We start from the raw sequence: 19,333 nt of genomic DNA, 5'->3' as shown, positions 1-19,333 counted from the left end.
TAATGAACAATATTTTAACATTATGGAAAATATATATAATAGTATAATATATATTATATTAATTAATTAATTATATATATGCATAAGTGCTCTGACATTGTTTTGGATCCAAATAGTTTACAGTGTAGAGTTTTGGGTCTTCTGGTTTTGGATGAATAACTCTGGATTGGTTCATATGTGCCTGACAGGAAAAGGAGTGCATCAAGATGTTTTATTTGATATATTACCTGACATTATAATTGTTTTTGCAGACTAATCAATTACTAATTAAACCACTTCTGTGTTACTTTAACCAAAATAACAGCAGAAGTGTGACAAGGCTTTTTAGAATGAGTAGAGGGGTTCATGTAGTTTAGTAGATCTAGTCTCTGACTATTAAAGGTTTTACTGTCATACACATTTTATTGATTATCATTTTATTCTGTTTTGCATGTAGTTTAGAAAACAACTGGAAAAGACGACTCTCACTGTAAAGACAGCAGTCTGTGTGGCTGGACTTTGTACAGTCAGGCATTAAAATAACTTGGCTCTTATAAAACCAAACTACCCTCCTGTATATCGTTGAAAAGGCAAGGCAGGTTTATTTGTATAACACAATTCAGACACAAGGCAACCAAAGTGCTTTACAGGCGCATACAAACTACATTAAAAGACATAAAAAAATTTCATTTAAAAGACATTAAAAATTGCAATAAAAAAGACATAAAAACAAGTAAAAACATTAATAAACAAACATGAAAACAAGTAGGCTAAAATAGAAAAGCTTTTAAAGAAACAAGACTGTAGAGTCAGAGTCATAATGCAGTTCAAAGACTTGAATTGCTTCAGTTAAAAGCAGTGGCAAAAATAAATGTTTTAAGTCTTGATTTAAAAGAGGTGAGTGTTGGAGCAGACCTGCAATTTTCGGGGAGTTTGTTCCAAATATGTGGCGCATAGTAACTGAAAGCTGCTTCTCCATGTTTACTTCTGACTCTGGGGACTGAAAGCAGACCAGTACCTGACGATCTCAGAGGTTTGGATGGTTCATAACGCAGCAGCAGATCAGAAATGTATTTTGGCCCGAAACCGTTCAATGCTTTATAAACCAACAAAATATCTATTCTTTGATAGACAGGAAGTCAGTGTAAAGATCTAAGAACTGGAGTGTTGTGATCTATTATTGTGATTCGTGTTAGGACTCGAGCAGCAGCGTTCTGAATCAGCTGCAACTGTCTGGAGTTCATCAGACAGTCAGGGAAAATAATTGGCTACAATCGTTGGTGACTAATTTGTTGATAGCCATTAACATCTTATTCTACCAATGATAAACAAAAGAGCGAGTTTCCCTCTAAACTGGGAGCGCTTGCTGTACTCACAGGGTTGTCCTGTGGTGGAAACAAAAACAAACATACTCAACAACACAGAGCAGGAAGAACATATTCTCCTGTCTGAAGAAGTTGTGTTTAGTTGTTGTGGGGTTTTTTTTTGACAGTGAGCGTTGGACGGGATAACAAAAGTCATATATGTAATAAAGTAACTATATATAGTAAAGTTCTGTCTATATTCATGGTGTTTGTTTTCTGTTCCTACAGACAGCAGCGGTCCTTCCAGCACAGTGTCCAGCGCCGGACCGTCCTCTCCCACCACAGCAGACACTTCTCCACGCTTCAGCTTCAGCGATAAAATCTCCCTCACCCCTCAGAGCAGCGAGGAAACTCACTCCTCCCAAAACATTTCCTCTCAGCTGGTGCCCGCCGTCCTCGACCCAACCTGCCCCGCTGCTCCAAACCTCTGTGAAGTTCCTCTGACTCCAAACAACTCACCCGAGGATGATGCTGAGTACAGCGCTGTCACTGGTAACCCTGAATGTTCACAGGAAGAGTCAGAGGTGGCTCCTGCAGCGGCGGACACGGTCAGTGGCGTCGTTTCAGATCCTGGCATGAGGCCGCCCTGCTCTGGGTTAGCTGAGCTCACTCTGGGTCGGATGGAGGGTTACTGCCTCCCAGGATCTCTGCCTGTGCTGTTGGAGCTCAGAGAGAGCAGCAGTGAGGCGGGCTCCAGCTCCCAGACGCCTCAGTCTCCTGAGGGACCTGACGAGTTCTTCGACACTCAGGAGTCGATGGAGTTGTGGATGGACAGTCCGGAGAGTCTCCCCCGTCCCGAGACGCCTCTGGAGGTCGGAGCAACTCACACAGCAGAGCCGTAAGGCCGCAGAGACGCATATCTGTCAGAAACTACTGTGGTTACATCCAAAACTGAACTCCTCCAGGATTATCTTGACTTTACATCATCATACTCTCAGTCATGATGCATCGTACTGAGCTACAGCTGACCTGACCTCCCACCTCCTCCAGCTCAGTGACTGTGTGTTGAGTAACACAGAATGGGCAGCTGATGGTCACACTCGGCTCTGTGTCGGGGAAACATGTGACAGGTGCCCCTCGAGCTGTTCATTGCCTTTAAAATGACGCGGCTGAGCCTCCGCTGGGTCAGCGCATCATTCTGTCAACGTGTAGGAAGCCACTTGTTGTAGGGTGAAGCTTTATTGTCAAGTTTATCTGTTACTGTCTCTACATGCTGTTGCACAAACAATTTCCTTAAAGCTGTGTCAATCCATGTTTGGCCACTAGGGGGCAAAAACTCCCAGAGACCCACAGCCGTGCCCTGTTAGTAGAACACACCTTAAAAACTGTAGAGCTGCAAATAGTTTAAAGAAAATGAATTGTCATTTACTTTGAAGGTTGAGTATAGCTGCTGTAAGTGATACATTTAAAAAAAAAAAAAAAGTGTTAAATAGCTCTTTGATCGAGCTGTTATCACTGTTACAAACTGAGAGGATATTAGCAAGCAAAACTATCCAACATTTTCTGGTCCCAGCTTCTCGTATGTGAGCATTTGCAGCTTTTCTTTTCTTTATCATTAATGACAGTAAATGAAGAGTGTTTGCCAACAGAGTGGCAAAGGAGTTGTGGAGGTATCAAACACCAGGTGCTCTTTGGATCCAAGGTCAAATTACAGGTGTGACTTTGCTTTGTGATCAATAAGTTATAACCAAAAAATACCACAGAACACAGCTCCAGGTAGTGATTCTCTGTGTTGTGCAGGAATCTGATCGTTGGTTTCAGTTGGCGGACTCCATTTCTAAACTGACGTTAACTACAATTAAGAGTGGAGAACGGCACTGAGATGAGGAGAAACCGACAGTCCAGCAGCGTCGAACTCCTGAAAACGGTTTTGTCCACAGTCTTGTGCAGACGACAGAGACGAGGAAGGTCTATTATCTCACATCATGTTACAATCTGCTCACATATGACCAATAAAAAGTGAGTAATACGTGTTAGTTGCTACAGACTGTTACATGGAGCCTCTTTTAAAACACATTACATTTTTACAAACCTTGGTATTTTTCAGCTATGACGTATTGATCTCAAAGCAAAGTGCAAGTCCAGCCTCCCTTTTTTATTTTAGTTAAAGAAGAGTCTGTGTTTTAGACTGTTGGTTCAGACAGTAGAAGCCATTTGAAGTCGTCACTTTGGGATCTTAACATTTTATAGACTAAACGATTAATCATGTAAATAATCAGCAGATTAATCGATATGAAAGTAATCAGTCAGCTGCAGCCCAACAGCTACGACTGGACAAATCATAATCCCATGATTTGATTCACTCTCCGTTTTAGCTCTGGTTTTTGCTCCCCAACAAATCCAGACGAGAATATCTGACATTTATAGCTGCCAGAAGTTCCTCTGTGTTGTGTCAGTCTGCCATTTTGTGCCGGGCAGGTGGTTTGCAGAGGATTTATACAGGGTGGAAGAGAGCGATGAGTCTTAATGTGCTAAAATAAGAAGAGAAAAGAGACAAAAAAGAAAACGAGCGACATTCGTGTGTTCAGTTTGTTTCATTGTGACCATGAAGATGTTCATTCATGGAGCTTTAAACTGTGTAAGTGTGTGTGGCGTCTCTCTCACCTTGGACAGCTGCTGTAGTGAAGTTTCAGCCTTCACATTAACAGCGTTCATATCATCCATCACAGTCGGGTGACGTGATAACCTGCCACCGTCAGTCGGCAGTCGTGCTTCATCATCGCCGTGGAAGCTTTTCTGTTTCCTTTTTTAAAATGACTCGCAGTGCAAAACACACAATCTAGTCTAAAAACTCTCATCGTGCGCCAGCGTCTGTCCCGTGCTGAGCTTCTGCAGCGTTACAAGTCGATTCCTGCATCTGATTTTAAAAAAAAACAAAACGAGCTGAATGACAGCAGCTGAATCTTAGTTACTGCCGGCGAATTCTAAAGTGTTTAATCTCCAGGTCAAACCGTGTGTGCACTGCTTACTGCCAAAGTCCTTAAGCCTCATTGAAGATTTAATATAATCAGTAGGGATTGATAGAAAGAGGAAATAATATTTATTTTGAAATTGCATCTTGAAAAACGAAAAAAAAAAAAAGGTCTGATATTTTTGATACCCACATCAGATATTTAATTGTACCATAGCTGTTGTATATTTTTTGTAAAATCACCTCATGATGTGGGAAAATCTGAAAGCTAATCTCTCGTGTTATCACTGAACAAACAGGAGGGGCATTTTACATTACATGTGCTTTTATTGTGGCGAGCAGTAATGTAGCAGGTGTGTGTGTGTGTGTGTGGGAGGAGGAGGAGGAGGAGTACACACACGCTTGGGAAGTCATTCAGGTAGAAGAGCGCTGAGGTGCAAATCTGTGCCGAGTCAGCAGGATTTCATGTTACATTTCGTTGTACTGTAGAGGTGAAAACACAACTGTGACCTGTCAGCCTGTCAGTGTGTGTGTGTGTGTGTGTGCGTGCGTGTGTGTGTGTGTGTGAGTGTGTGTGTGTGTGTGTGTGAGTGTGTGAGTGTGTGTGTGTGTGCATATCATCGCTCTGTTTGCTTAAAGGGTCAATTCACTCAAACGAAATAAAAAAACCATCCCAACAGTTTGTCGCTGCCCTCTGCTGCTTTTATTTTATATTTTTGGTTTTGATCGTTCAGGATGTTTCAGTGCTGACCAGCGTCCATCTGCAGCCATGATGGTTCTGGTATTCACACGGGACGTGTAGCAGAACCTGATACAGCGTTGGAGGTGGAGTTCTGTTCGGTGGCGCTTGAAGCCAGAAAAGCAGCTCGACGTCCTGCTTCTAAAACACCTCAGATCTTCCGATCTTTAATCTTGCGGCTCATCTAGACTTTCCAAACTTTATTGGATCGAATGGATCAGATTATGAACTGATATTAGACACTCTCACAGGTGATTCTTTCACGTAAGCTTACGGGAATAAGGCTCTTTGGGCACCGGTGCGTTACGAGATGTAATTTTACAGTTTGGCCACCAGGAAAACTGTCTTCAAAGCTTTTTGTTTTCCTTAAAACCAATCACAGTCTTGTTGGGAGATGCAAAGCTCATCATGTCATCATGTTCCCTGTGTCTGGAGTCCAAACCATTAACAAGCCCTCTCCGGCCAACAAACGTGTGTTTTTCCACCTGATGATCAAACTGAGCAGGTGAACCACGACAGCGCTGCTCTGAGGAGTAAATCTGCAGTCAGCGTTATCACCGTGTCAGAGTGAAGGTCGCGGCGGTGAGGTCGATGTTCAGGCAGCGTGAGGACAGAAATATTTCATGAGCTTCTGATGAATGTAAAACATGAATCTGCAGCGTAACCAGTAACTCCAGCTGTCAGCACAACTGGAGGATATCTAATGTCCCAAAGATGTGGAGGAGAAGTCGACGGTGTCCCAGAATAGAATCACTGTGAATTAAACTTCAGTACTCTTTTGGTACCAACTGAACCGGGTCAGATATTTAAAGTTAGTGTCCAGCAGCAGCTCAGTTTGGTAAAAATGTTACTGAAGCCTCTTTTGTGATGCGAGAAGTTTTTATTTAGCTGCTTGTATTTGGATTTTTTCCTGCAGTGATGGAAGAACTATTCAGATTCACTATTTCTTATTAATACTTAATAATTGTATAACTTGACTATTATTACTGATGCTTTACCCTTTAAAGGAGCACTACGTAGTCTTAGAGAAGAAATTCAAACTCAGAATTATAAACAGGCGATAATCCAAACTCACAGATATGTGAATAAACAATATGGTGGCAGGGTCCGCCACATATAAACAATGTAAAACAATATGATATTGTGTACTTTAAGGCAATGAAGATATTTTTCTTCCAATTAAAATTTCTTGTGCACCTTACTGTGCTTCATCTTCTGTATTTTACAAGATGACAGTTTATTTAATGTAAAATGTTAATCTGCAAAGTATCAACAGCTGCTGGAGAAAAGTAGTGGAGTAAAAAGTGTAATATGGAGTGGAGTAAGTTCCTCAATTTGTTCTGAAGTCCAGTTGTTGAGTAAATGTACTTAGTTACATTCCACCGTGGAGTACCTCAGAGTAACTCATTGATAAAGTGGCACTATGTGAGTCAGTACTTGGATCCAAAAAACTTTGTTTTAAAGGGGTCTGTCACATCTGCTGTTGGTTCTGTTCTCCATCCCGATCACATGACCCAGGAGGTGATGTCATCGCAGCCCCTCACAGCAGGAACCGTCCTCCGGCCCGCTCCGTCCTCCAGAACAGTATCAGCTTCACATAGACCGATCAGTGTCTGCGCTGCTCACACTGACAGCAGGAACATGGAGTTTATTCTCCTGATCACTGCCGTCTCTGTTCGGCTGGTTTTGCATGACAATCGAGCCCACACGGGCAGCGCCGGGCCTGGACGCGCTCAGCCTGCAGATCTCTGGACCCTCAGACCGTTGAAAAAGGGTTTACAGAGCCGGAACAAAGCTCACACTGTTCCCGTCTGGATGTTTCTGTGGGGTTCAACCCCGACTGGATGACATCATCCTCACACTCTGAGGCAGCGAGGAAGGAAACTGGTGTCTGCAAGCCCCCGACAAGGTTCCCAACCTGCGGGTCGGGACACCGTAATGGGTCGGAAGACAAATCAGACGGGTCAAAAAGTTCAGAGGAAGAGTTTCATGTTTGTTTGGTCACAAAGGTAGTTGCTAATGTTAGACAGGGTAACATTTTTATTAGACATCAGCATGAAACGTTTAATTTGATGCCATCAGCAGGTCAAATTCTAATTTACGCAATACTTACTTTAAGACTGAACACTTGCACACCTAATAAATAGTAGCTGCCGTTAGCATTCTACTGCTTCCTAGCTAACATTACCGATTGATGGTGTTACAAGATTCAATAGTGTGAATAACTTCAGAATTATTAACACATATCTTCACCAGCCTGAAAGTAAACTGTGCTGGATCTAATCAAACTGTAATGTTAGCTAGGAAGTGGCTAAAAGCTAACATACTGTTTTATCCTGGTGTCACTCCAGATTTTCACTATCCATCGTTTTAGTTGCTGATCAATCACGAGGCGGTAAAATTAAAACGATGTCAGTTTTGTAGCCAACGTTAGCATGCTAACATGGGACACCACGCCATATTTCAAGCTGAAACAACATATTTGATAACTCCTCTACTGTTTTTTCCGCCAGGGTAGCATTCAACCACTTCCTAACACCAAGTAGCTGTTTGTCAAACATTTGTGGGACTGTTAGCATGATGATGTTAGCCTTAAGCTCAAAGCACTCACAAATCTGTCTCTGTGTCTGTGAACTCTTGTTTTTAAAATGCTAACGTATTAGCTCCTCAGACCTTTATAGACGATAAACATGGAACATCACGCTTCGGTCAACCTGCCTGCAGATGCAACCAGTGCGGAGCGTAGCAGGCGATCAGGCTTTGTTCAGCTATAAATAGCAAGTAAAAAGTCGGTGACAAGTGGCCTAAAAACTGCATCCCCAGATAAGTCCAATAAAAACAAAATAAAAACATCCATGTGACATAATGACCCCCAAAAAAGCAAAGAAGAGACATTTGTCTTCAGTAAATGATGTTTTTATTGGTCTTCACCACACTTTTTCCCTTTTAACAATAAATCTGTTTTCTATTTTTTTTCATACCTTTTTTATTTTAAGCATTTGAAGAGAGATAAAGAGAATATTGCACTTAAAACAAGAGATGAAAGTAGAACCATGAAGCAGAAAGGAGGAAAGAAAACGATCACGAGGCTCTCTTTACAGCACAGCACAGCCAGGTTACATGTGCCTCCTCAGTACCGCACAGCTTAGCTTCTTAAATATACATCTTTTAAAATAGCGTTTCTATGTTAAGTCAGTTTTTCTTCAGCTATTACAATACAGGAGAACTCAAAAGGTACACATGCACGTAACAAGCAGGGCTCACTGAAAACCAACAGTCGGTATGATGATTTGTTTCACGGCAGATGAGTCTGATGCCACAGATATTTTTATTATTTTCTTTTTTGCACGATACGAAAATGCAGCGGTTATGTGTGAGTGTGTGTGAGTGTGTATATTAAGCTGGAAAAGTGTGAATAATAGGAAATCCTTTATAGATAAAAATGTATTGACAACGAGTCCCTCGTGTCTGGCAGTCTGGGTTTGAAGTGTTCTGCTCATATGTGAGTGATGTTTAGTTGTTATTAGCCTTTACAGTGACGCAGTAGTACGTACGAATGCAGATTACACTGTCATTGACTGACTCAGTGGGTTAACATGAAAACGGTGACATCACAGTTAACCCATCAGAGAAGCTGTTAATGGATCTTTTTATAGTTTGGCAGGAAACAGGAACCTCGAGCTCAACATCACTGTCTCCTCCATGTCGGCAGACGCTGCGACGTCTTTATCGTACTGACAACATTTTAATCTGTGGACACAAATCATGAAGATTACAGACCGTAAACTCACGGAGGCCATTTTTCCTTTGATGTCACGCTCGAGCTAGATAGCACGAATAAGGAATCTGACATTTACATTAACATTCAACCACTTTCTGGCTAACATTTGATTTTATCCAGTGTGTGGTTATGAAGTGGTTGAATGCTAACGTTAGCTGATGTCTAACAGACACCCACTGGTTATAATATATGTTGAGTTAGCTTGAAATATAGCCTAGCGTCCCATGTTAGCATGATAATATTTGCTACTTGCTATTTTTTCTTTTATATAATTTACCAAATTTCAAGGTAACAAAACATATTTGGTATCAGTTAGCTAACAGTAGCTTTCAACCACTTCGTAGATAACATTACCGTTTGATTTTATCCAGTGCGTGATTAGAAAGTGGTTGAATGCTAACGTTAGCTGGTGTCTAACAGACACCCACTGGTTATCATATGTGTTAATTACGCTTGAAACATAGCCTAGCGTTCCATGCTAGCATGGTTATATTTGCTACGATGCTGACAATTATTTTTTATTTACCGCTTCATAATTGATTAGGAACTAAAAAGATAGACATCAGACCGTATTTCAAGGTAACACAACATATTTGGTATCAGTTAGCTAACATAACCTTTCAACCGCTTCCTGGCTAACACTAGCATTTGATTACATCGAGTGCACTTCACGTCCAGGCTGTCAAAGTTTTGCGTTATTTTAAAATTAAAGGAAAATGGCCGCCATGTGAATACAGTCTATTTTCTTTCCACATGATCCAAAGAAAGAAACTGGTGGATTTAATCTGCACACAAAGTTTTCCTCCCTGCACAGAGTCGGGATGTATTGCAGGCTACAGTAAGAGGTGGTTACTGCCGGCGTGTGACCTGATGAGTCACCGTTATGATGCACAGTAACCAAGGCAACCAGGAGATCGAAAGTCCTCCACGGAGAACGTAAAGGTAATCTGCATCTTCACATTCAGCTGGAGCCGCTGAGGGTCGGGCTCCGCTCCCTGCAGCCCTCTGGTTTTTTTTTAAAAAGCCTTTATGAACATGCATCTGTTGTACATGCATCACTAGATGGGAGTAAAATATCATACAGAAGAATATCTGGAGTTTTACTGCAGATCACAAAATAGCAACCGTTGTGAAGTTTGTTGGTCCTGTCGTTTTTGTTGTGTTAGTTGGTTTTCTTCCTGGTTTTAAAATCTAGTAAATTACTCAAAACTTATCAAAATATTAAAAAAATCATCAATATCAAATTAAAACACATCTACACATACTATTAAGTTATTCAAGTTTTACTTAAAAACATCCACTGTTTTACCACTGAAGGAAAGAAAAGGGCCTGAAAAGATGAAGTAAAAACAAGACGCGTACGTTGAGGCTGAAAATCAAATGTCAAGACAAACTATATTTCCAAGAAAAATTAACAGTGTAGTTTTCGGTGTGAATTCTGTAATTGTACATTTTATGTTGTTTAATCTGAAAATAAGCGGAGAAAACGTTTTGCACACTGGTTTTACTGTTTGTGCTTCTTCGAGTGGCAGCTCCAGGAAATCTTAAATGCGACGTCTGAAATACTGAGTTGGTGCTTTAAAAGTGCCATTTTATGCTCAATATGTACAACTCGGACTTTCTTTTTTTTGTGTGTGCGCGCTGATGTTCTCACCGACAGAACTCACAACAACAGAGGAGACCAGCTCGCCTCAGCCTCAGCCTCAGCCGCAGAGCCGTGGATGTACCGCACACTTAAACTTCTACGACGATAAAACACGCATTTCACTTCCCTTCCAGCACGGCAGGACAGAAAGGCACATGTGGGTGACTGTCTAACCTCTACCATCACATCGTCCATCAACCAGGCAAACACAATCTCTCCTCGCAACCACATGTTCCTATTGTTGGAGTGGAATACATTCTTCATTCTTTAACACAGCTTTTGTATAAAGAGCTTTAAGACGCAGCAACTGATATGAGGTTTTGCCTTCATTCCTCTCTGAGCAGAGTGCTGTTTTGTATGTAAAGATAGAAACAGGTGACGTTTGATAACTGTTATCACCGCCTCTGCCTTCGGTTGTCCTCACGATCCTCGGCAACGATATGTTAACTGGAAACACGCTGAAAAAAGACATCAAAGACTACAGAAACAATTATATAGAGAGAAACGTATTCGTCAAATTCACCGTAAGAAATAACAGCCAACGAGAAATTCTTACCGTAACGATTGATTTTCACTTTGAGATAGAAATATCATATTTCACTACAATACAGATGTTCGAATATGGTCTTCCCTACGCTACTAAATATACTCAAAAGACATTTTCTATCTCGCTATGTCAGCAGGAGGAACAAAGTTCAACACCAGGACTGTCGTTGTTTTAGTAGACGGACAGAAAGGGAACGTAGAGGGAAGTAAATCTGATCAAAATTAGCCCGTAATGATGACTTTCTGTCAGCGAATGTATTGATTAGATCGCCTGTGATGTGAAAAGGCTTCGCGTCGGGGAATCAGTGGAAGAAATTAGTTTTGTAGTTCGTTGCTGGCATTAAGGTGCGCAAAACTTGTGCTTTGATTTTTGGCCAATTAGAATGCAAGCAACCAAATTGTATATTGCTTCCTGTATTTTTTATTTTTTTTTACAATAAAATGTGAATGTTGTCTGAGCCAATAAACAAAGAATTGTCTCGAGGGGTTTGGAAAAAAGACGAGAAAAAAACTCCTTACACAGAACTGAGTAATAACAATGCAGTGGAGGACGTTACTGTCAGGAAACGACCTCCGTAATACAAATGTTGGAAGCAACGACAAGCTTATAAATGAATAAAAATCTAGAAAAAAATAGACAGTTATCCAGATCTGTTCCTGCTTTGGGTCGTGTGCCCAAAGCAGAGACAGATTCACATATCAGGCTATAGAGAAGAGCAATTAAAACAGATCTACAGCGGGGAGGCCAGCAGGAGGGAGACAGGAAACCAGGATCTTAAAACTCGATCTTGCAGGCGGGGAACGACTCGTCCTGCATGACAACGGTGCTGCTGGAGGCCAGAACCATGATGTTGAGCTCCTGCTGCTTCTCGTGAGTCTGCTGGTACCAGTCACGGGTCACCTCCGTGTCGTGGGTCGGGATCAGCGTCACCTGAGGGGGAGACGAGAGATCGGTCAGGACTGACGCAGCTGAGAGGACGGAGGCAATAAAATAAACTGGTTTCTACAGAGTAAAGTGAGACCAAACTCTTCAAAGACAAAGTTAAACCTGTCTTACAAAACATAAAAACTAAACTAAATAGCAGGAATAGAAACAGAATATAAATAAGTCGATCATCTTTGAATACATGTTCGCCTCAGCCAGAGTTGCATCATTACCTGGAGGTTTGATCCCCACTGAGCTTTCCCATCCAACAGCGCATCAAGGACGCCTCGGCTCGGTTCGCCACTTGCTGTGTCGTTACCGCTCACCACGTAGTACGCAGAGCGAATGCGTTTGAAAAACTCTTGGTCCACGTTCTTGGCACTGCAGTGGTTGGGAATGTAGGCCAAGTCCACATAGATAGGAAGACCGGGAGCAGCTGAGGAGCCAGACTTCTGAGAACCTGAAAGAGGGAAACAAGCCATACTGTCACTACGTGCAAAATCATTTAGCTTGACTTAAACTGTTTTGCAGAATTATCACTGTCACACAGTTTTCATTTCTGCTCACCTGAACTGCTCTTGACACCATTAGTCAGCCCCTTGCTAGGGTTGTAGCTCGACCTGGAGAGGTCATCCTCTTTGGATCCCTGTCCATCAGACAGACGAGACATACGTGAGCTCTTGTCTGCCTCCTTCTTCTTCATTGAGGCACTGCGAGGTGACGCCGTCTGTTTCACAGGCATGGGAGACCTCTTGCGCCTGGCCGGGGATGATGATTTGGTTTTCCCAGAAGTCTTCTTTAAGGTCTTGGTTTTTGGCTCTTTCTTCACCGAGCCGTTATCCAAAGACTCAGGATCCACCATGCAAACGTCGGGGTGTGGAGGGTGAGGGTAGGGATCCATGAGGGGAGCAGGGGGAGGGTCATGGCTCCTCCTAGAGGAGTGATGGCTGCCTCCTCCCGTGGCAGATAATTTATCAACAGGCATATAGTCTGCATCCTCATCTGAGTCCATGTTGCCTTCACCGGTGACTGAAGGGAATTCCTCAGTGCCTGGATGCACTTCAGAGTCTGACTGAGAGGCTAAAGATTCACTGACAGAAGTGGGCGGTGTGTCCTCTGTGGCCAGACCGAGTCCTGCCGACATGCCGCCAGTTTGGTGAGACTGGTGGTGATGGGGCTGTTTGTGAGCCCTTCTCTTGACCGACAGATCGTGCTCATCGCCCTGTGATTGGTCACTTCTGTGCCCTTGCTCCTCATCGTCGTCGTCGCTAGATAACTGCCGCATGCTCGGGTTGATGAAGGAAGGTGAGAGGTCCTCTTTGCGCTGCCTGCAGTCGGAGGAGGAGTATCCAGGAGAGGTGCGGCTGGTGTAAGAGGAGGTGGCTCCCATGGGCACATCGCCGACGACATCCTGATCGCTATCGTCATCGTCGTCATCATCGTGCCCTCCTCGGCTGCACTCCTCGGCGTAGAACGGCGAGCGGAATGGTTGATCGGTTGAGGAGAGTGAAAGTGGGCGGGCAGGGTGCTCTGGCTCCATCTCACACTCCTCTTCAAACTCATCGTCATGGCGGTAATGGGGAGGGGAGTCTCCTGGTACCATACCCATCTGAGGCTTCGGCATCTCCCACTCGTAAGAGCTCCTGTAGCTGGTGGCTCCGTCTCTGGGCTCCACCTTGGCTGGGCCTGAAGATGCACCAGTGGCTGCTGCTCCGGCAAGAAGGGTGGAGCTTGAGCTGACCTCTGTGGGGCCGTTGGCTGTGTCCGGCTTGCTGGACTGGAGAGATGATGGCATGTAGGTGCCGAGAACATCAGGTAGCGCACCACCTGCCTTTTCACTGACAGCTGGAGCAACAGGCTTGTCAGAAAATGAGAGGCTACCTGCCAGGCCGCTAGAGGGCGACCTTCGAGTCATCTCACGCATGTAAGCCTCCTCATCCTCTTCTTCACTGCTGTCAGTCTCCTCAAAGTAATGCTTGCCTTCTATGTCCGGGCGTGGTGAGGAAGTGACGCCAAACAGAGCGGCGCTGGCTGCTTCTTTGTCTGTGGAGAGCTCTGCATGTTGAGCGAACGGTCCTGCTGAGGCTCCAAACCCAACAGCTGTGTCCAGCTTGGACCCTGCAGACCAATCAGGCTTGTAGAAACAGTCCGATTGAGGGCCTTTGTCCGTCACTCCACTTAATGAAGTCGTATGCTCCTTCTTGTCCTCAGCAAAGGCAGAGGAGGAGAGCGAGGGGAAGGATTTGACCTCCTCGAATGGGCTGCGGGGTGAGAAGCGGGTCAAACCGGAGGCGGACTCAGCCTTGGTTGTAGCAGTGATCTGTTTTTCAGACACTTCCAGATAGTCGTCTTTGGCGGCAGCAGAGCTGGAGAATGGAGACTCAGTGACCGGTGAGTGTTCATCTTTAAAGGAGGAGTACTCGAAGAGAGGCTCGGCAGGCGTCTCCAGCTCCTCTCCAAACTGACGGCTGGTGGAGAGGGAGCCCGAGGTGGAGGAGGAGTAGCTGTAGGCTGATGAGGAGGAGTATCCAGGAGCGGCGGTGGTGGTGTACTGAAAGCTCGTGTCCAGTGACTTCTTACTCAGAAGATCTGGTGTCTTCTGTTTGTCATAATCAGGATCAGGTCCGTCATTCTGGTAATAACTGTCCTCCGTTGACTTCAAAGTGAAATCCTCTTTACCTTTGTCTGCGGTCTGACTTGATAAAAATGAGTCCTTCCCACCACTTCCATACGAGTACTCAAACCCTGAGGAGTAGCCAGAGAAACCTGTAGCCCCTAAATCCATTGGCTGTCCACTGAAGGAGGAGGAGTCGGTCTTAGCCTTGTCTTCAGTCTTTGTGACTGAGCTAGAACTGCTCTCTTTCGTACTCGGCTTCCCCTGACTGTTATAGCCGTAACCAGCCATAGAAACCATGAACTCAGGCCTGTTTGAGCCAAACATTTCACTGATTGGACTTTTTACTTCCTTCTCAGACTTCTCTTTGGCACCTTTCTCCGTATCAGAATCAACAGCGCCATCCTCCTCCTCCTCCTCTTCTTCGTCTTCGTCCTCATCATCGTCGTCATCGATAACTTCATCATCGTCATAGTCCTCCTCATCCCTTGCTGTTAGTTTTCTCATATCAACCTCCAAACATGCTCCCTTCTCGCCGTAGCCTGTGGCAGCAGTTTTGTCTACATCGAATGCCATCATTGAGGAGTACGTCTGGGGCTTTGTGCCGTCAGTCTGGCTTTTAAAAGGGAAGTCTTTTTCTGATGATAAAGAAGTGGACGAGGCCTCGGGTCTATCAGCCACCGAGGGGAATCGGCTACCTGTGCTGTAGCCGATTCTCTCATTTCCTTTGACCTCTTTCTCAAATGACGGTGCAGCAGAAGTGCTCTTGGAGTCGAGCCACGATGAGGTGGATGAGACGGTAAATCCCTCCTTCTCTGACAACTTGTCTGTTACCGGGGATGGCGGCTTGTGTTTCTGCAAATCCACTTCACCCTTCGAAACGTCCTTTTCTGTCTTATCCACAGACTCCTGACGATATGAATCCGAGTCCATTGAGCTCGTTGTACTGTCATAAACGTCACCATAGGAGAATGTCTTGCCGTGCACGTAGGGCGTGTCTTGTCTGATATAAATGGCCCTTTCTTTGGTGTCCTTCTCTGGAAAATCATAGAGACTGAAATGAACACTTTTCTCAGCCTCTTGCATTGCAGCATCAGTCTTCTCTTTGCTGCTGTCTACATTGCTTTGATCAGGTGATAAAAGCTTTACCCCACTTGGGAAGTCATCAACTTTCTCATCCACATCCTCATCTTCATCTTCATCGTCATCTGAGAACATCACTTTAGGTTTTGGTTTCTCCTCCACGCCAAAAGACACCTGTGTCTTCTCCGAGGCCTTGACTTCAGTTTCTGCCTTTGCAGATTTTGACTCAAAGTCGTCGTCCAAGAAGCACCCTTCTTTTGCCTCCATCAGCTTGGCCTTAACAGTAGGCTGCAGATCCTTTTTGACGTAATAGTCATCTTCCTCCTCATTGTCTTCAGTGGATTCCTCCGAGTCTTCAAGCGATTTCTTCTCCTTTCCCACACCGATGAAGGATGTGTTGTCTGGGATAGGGAACGATTTATCTGTTTGCAGGGAGTCAGCTTTAACATCAGTCACTGCCTCGTCTTTGTAGTCGACCTTAAACTGTTTCTCTTCTGTTGGAGAGTAGCCGCTGCTTGTAGGCACAGACTGTGTAGGTGAGGCCAGTTTCATGGTGCTGTCATCCGGACTTACACATCTTTCCTCACTCTCCTGCCTGGAATGGGACTCTAACCCCGGGGAGAAAGATGCAGGGGGTGAAACCATCTTTATTTCAGCCCCAGTCTTAAATCCCTCTGTGCTAAAGAGAGACTGGTTGTCTTTGAAAGCCTGTGTGGGAGAGAACTGAGTGGTGGAGAAGGCAGGCGGAGAGACGGTGGCAGGAGGGGATTTCTCTTTCTCCTGGCGCATCATGGAGGCTGCGTGTTCATAGCCCTCTTGGAGTTTACCCAGAGGGATGTCGACATTCGGAGTCTGATCCTCGTCCTCGTCTTCCTCATCGTCTTCTTCTTCATGGGCTAATTTGATCTTTGCGTCGCCCTCCATCTCAGCAATGTTGGGCTGGTACTCATCAGAGGAAGGAGACTTAAAGCATTTGTCATCCTCCAGCGAGGAGGTGGGTGAGATGGTTCCTGCTGAGTGGAGATAGTCCTTCCCTTGGACGGCCTCAGCACGTGAGGGGATACTGTTGATGGTGTCAAGCAGGAGAGAGTTCCTCCCAACATCCTCAGTCTGAGGGGCTGTCACGGAGGTGATCGACTGATCCTCAGCTACAGACGTGGCAAAGGATGAGAGTTTGTCGTATTCTGTGATGGATGTTGCTGAGGAGATGTGCTCCTCCTCTGCAAGAGGAGCAGCGATGATGGCAGGGTACGGTGCAAGCTCAGGCTCGTGACCTCCCCCAAAGGCTTTGGGTTTGACATCAGACATGACGGAGCTCTTCATCTCTTTTATACCATGCATGGAGTCAAAGGTTCCAGGGACATCTGGGACAGAGATGTCACATGAGCCCACATCATAGCGCAGCTGTGGGATCCGGTCTTCTGTCTCTTCATGGATTTCTTCATCAGAGATGGTCTGTTCAGTCTCAGAGTATCCGGGTATGGTCTCGTCTTGGATGAAGGAGAATTGCTCCGAGGCGGTGGTTGCTACTTGGGCTGAGGTTGAAAAAGGCTTTTGCTCAGTTAGCTTGGTGTCCTCCTTTCCATTTTTTTCCTTTTTCACCTCCTCTGTTTTATATTTCAGGACCTCGTCGTCTTCTGTTCCTTCAAATTCAGCTTTTTCAATTACATCCCCTTCCTCCTCTGAGCTCTCACTCTTCTTAGATCTGTCTTTCATGTTGTCCTTTGTAGGGTATTTGTCGTACTTCTCCATTTTCTCCTCTTCATACTTCTTGTCAAAGCTATCCTTTACTTGCTTCTTTGCTGCAATCTGTTCAGATGTGTCCTTGTCTTTGTAGTTGTCTTCCAGCTTGACGGGGGATTTGGGTGAAGCAGATCTGATCTCTGTGCCTGTGGATGTGATTTTCTCATCAGGGAAAACTAAGGAAGAAACTTTAGTATCTGTGAACAGTGAATGCCCAGATATCACATCATTCTGGATAGGCACAGACTTCACTTTGGAAGTCTCTTCTTGTTTCAGAGCCTCGAAGTCCTCAGTGAGGTCCTCTGGTGAGGACACTATGGATCTGTCAGCCAAAGCTGCCGCTGCGACCTCTTCAGGGATGTTCTTTGGGACTGGCTTCTTCTCATTTGCTTCATCTTTAACTGCTTTATTCTTGTCCGTCTTGGGCTTCGCCTGACTCTTTTTTAGAGTTTTTCTCACCTCAGGTGTGAGCGGCTTCAGGTCAGGTTTAGTTATTTTCCTCAGCTCAGGTTTATTTGGGTCCTTCTTTTTATCCTCCTTGGCTTTACTTTCCTTTTTGTCTTCTTTTCTTATGTTTTCATCTTTCTTAACTTTCTCTTTCTTTATTTCTTTTTTCTCTTTGTCTTTCTTTTCATCCATCTTGGAGACTTTCTCCTGCTTTGTAGTTTTTTCCTTGGATATTTTCTTTTTCTCTGACTTTTTGTCTGCTGCAGGGGCCACCGCGCTGTTTTTCTGTTGTTTGGTGGCTTTAAGACTTTCACTTTTGACTTTCTTCTCTTCTTTCTTTTCTACTTTATTCTCTTTGGACTCTTCCTCCTGCCCACCGGCATCCTTCTTTTTAGAGTGTGGTTTGGGTGAAGATTTCAGACTCTCTTTGCTGTCAGTTCTTGATCTCATTTTGGTCTGTTTGATAATGGGAGGAGCTGCACCAGACGATATGTCTTTTTGGGTGGCCACTGGGTATCGCAGGAAGTCCAGGTGCTTCAGTTTTTCAAGCCCCTCGAAGATTTTGTTCTGTGGTGCATTTCCTGGGAAGAGCACCCTGACTATCTTTTCTGTTGGACGGTGAGGAATCCAAACAATGAGCGCGGTGACTGATGTCAGATAGGGGACAGATATCTCTCCTTCTTTTCCATTGGGCATAGTAATCCCCGTTTTGGCTTTGCTGTTTCCAGCCCATTTCTGCATGAGAAACTGCATCTCTTTGCTCTCTTTCACAGGGTTCAGGACATACATGTCTAACTTCCCCACACCGAGTTTGTGGAATAGTGTGATGGGTTCGATGGTGTTGCTGACCACCCTGTGAAGAGGCTCTGGTGTGATACCAAGCTTGTTCAGGTACTGAAGTGTAAGAGATGCCTCCTCAATGCTTCGCTTCACTTTCAGTGTGGACTCGGGCGTCCGAAGCTTCTCCGGGACATTGAAAAACACGATCCCCAGCTCAGGAGAGATCAGGTTCTTCATCCAGTCCCCGTTGGTGCTGGAGCCAGATCCTTGGTTACGCTCCTCCTCTTGCTCTGCAATCTTTCTCTGGAACAACCCATTAATGCCAGGCAGGTTGTCTGCACCAATGTGGGTGAGCAGAACAGAGTCGATCCTGTCCAGGTGGCGGACCAGCTTCCAGAAGCAAGACTTCCGATCAGATCCTCCATCCACCAGGATGTTGAATCCATTGACGGCAAACAGAGCAGAGTCTCCCCTGCCTCCGGGGAAGATGTAGCAGCAGGGTTTAGACAGCTTCAGAAAACCTCCCGAGGTCGGGGGCTCCAGAAGGTCAAAGGATGACGGCACGTCCACCGTCTCTGAGACATACTCAGTGAACTCTGTGACTCCGTCCATGTCGGGGAGGTGGGGTTCAGGGTTCAGGCGGTATTCCAGAAGATTTTGGAGCGACTGCTGCTCCTGGCTTTGGCCCAGGGAGCTCCAGCCCCCGTCTCCCTGACAGGAAACTGTAAGCCTGGACGGCTGCTCTGAAGAGGCCTTGGACAGGAGCTCAGTCACCT

General features: G+C 44.9%; 2 protein-coding genes across 15 annotated transcripts in view; one reads left to right on the top strand and one right to left on the bottom strand.

The window, feature by feature from the left end:
- ppip5k1a (diphosphoinositol pentakisphosphate kinase 1a) overlaps positions 1 to 4,936 on the top strand; it is a 35,535-nt gene extending 30,599 nt beyond the window's left edge. For all 13 annotated transcript variants that reach the window (XM_030414061.1, XM_030414058.1, XM_030414052.1 and 10 more), the window contains one exon: positions 1,572 to 4,936. In XM_030414061.1, coding sequence (XP_030269921.1) covers positions 1,572 to 2,185 — 614 coding nt within the window. In that variant the 3' untranslated portion in view covers positions 2,186 to 4,936. The remainder of the gene's footprint in view (positions 1 to 1,571) is intronic.
- A 2,957-nt stretch (positions 4,937 to 7,893) lies between these two features.
- The window catches only part of map1aa (microtubule-associated protein 1Aa), a 56,399-nt gene continuing 44,959 nt past the window's right edge, over positions 7,894 to 19,333 (bottom strand). For both annotated transcript variants that reach the window (XM_030414045.1, XM_030414046.1), the window contains 3 exons: positions 12,458 to 19,331; positions 12,124 to 12,350; positions 7,894 to 11,896 (listed from right to left, as the gene is read on the bottom strand). In XM_030414045.1, the coding sequence (XP_030269905.1) occupies positions 11,741 to 11,896; positions 12,124 to 12,350; positions 12,458 to 19,331 (7,257 nt within the window). In that variant the 3' untranslated portion in view covers positions 7,894 to 11,740. The remainder of the gene's footprint in view (positions 11,897 to 12,123; positions 12,351 to 12,457; positions 19,332 to 19,333) is intronic.

The sequence above is a fragment of the Sparus aurata genome, chromosome 4, assembly GCF_900880675.1.
Source record: "Sparus aurata chromosome 4, fSpaAur1.1, whole genome shotgun sequence".
NCBI classification, from domain to species: Eukaryota; Metazoa; Chordata; class Actinopteri; order Spariformes; family Sparidae; genus Sparus; species Sparus aurata.
This window is presented reverse-complemented; position numbering and strand designations above follow the sequence as displayed.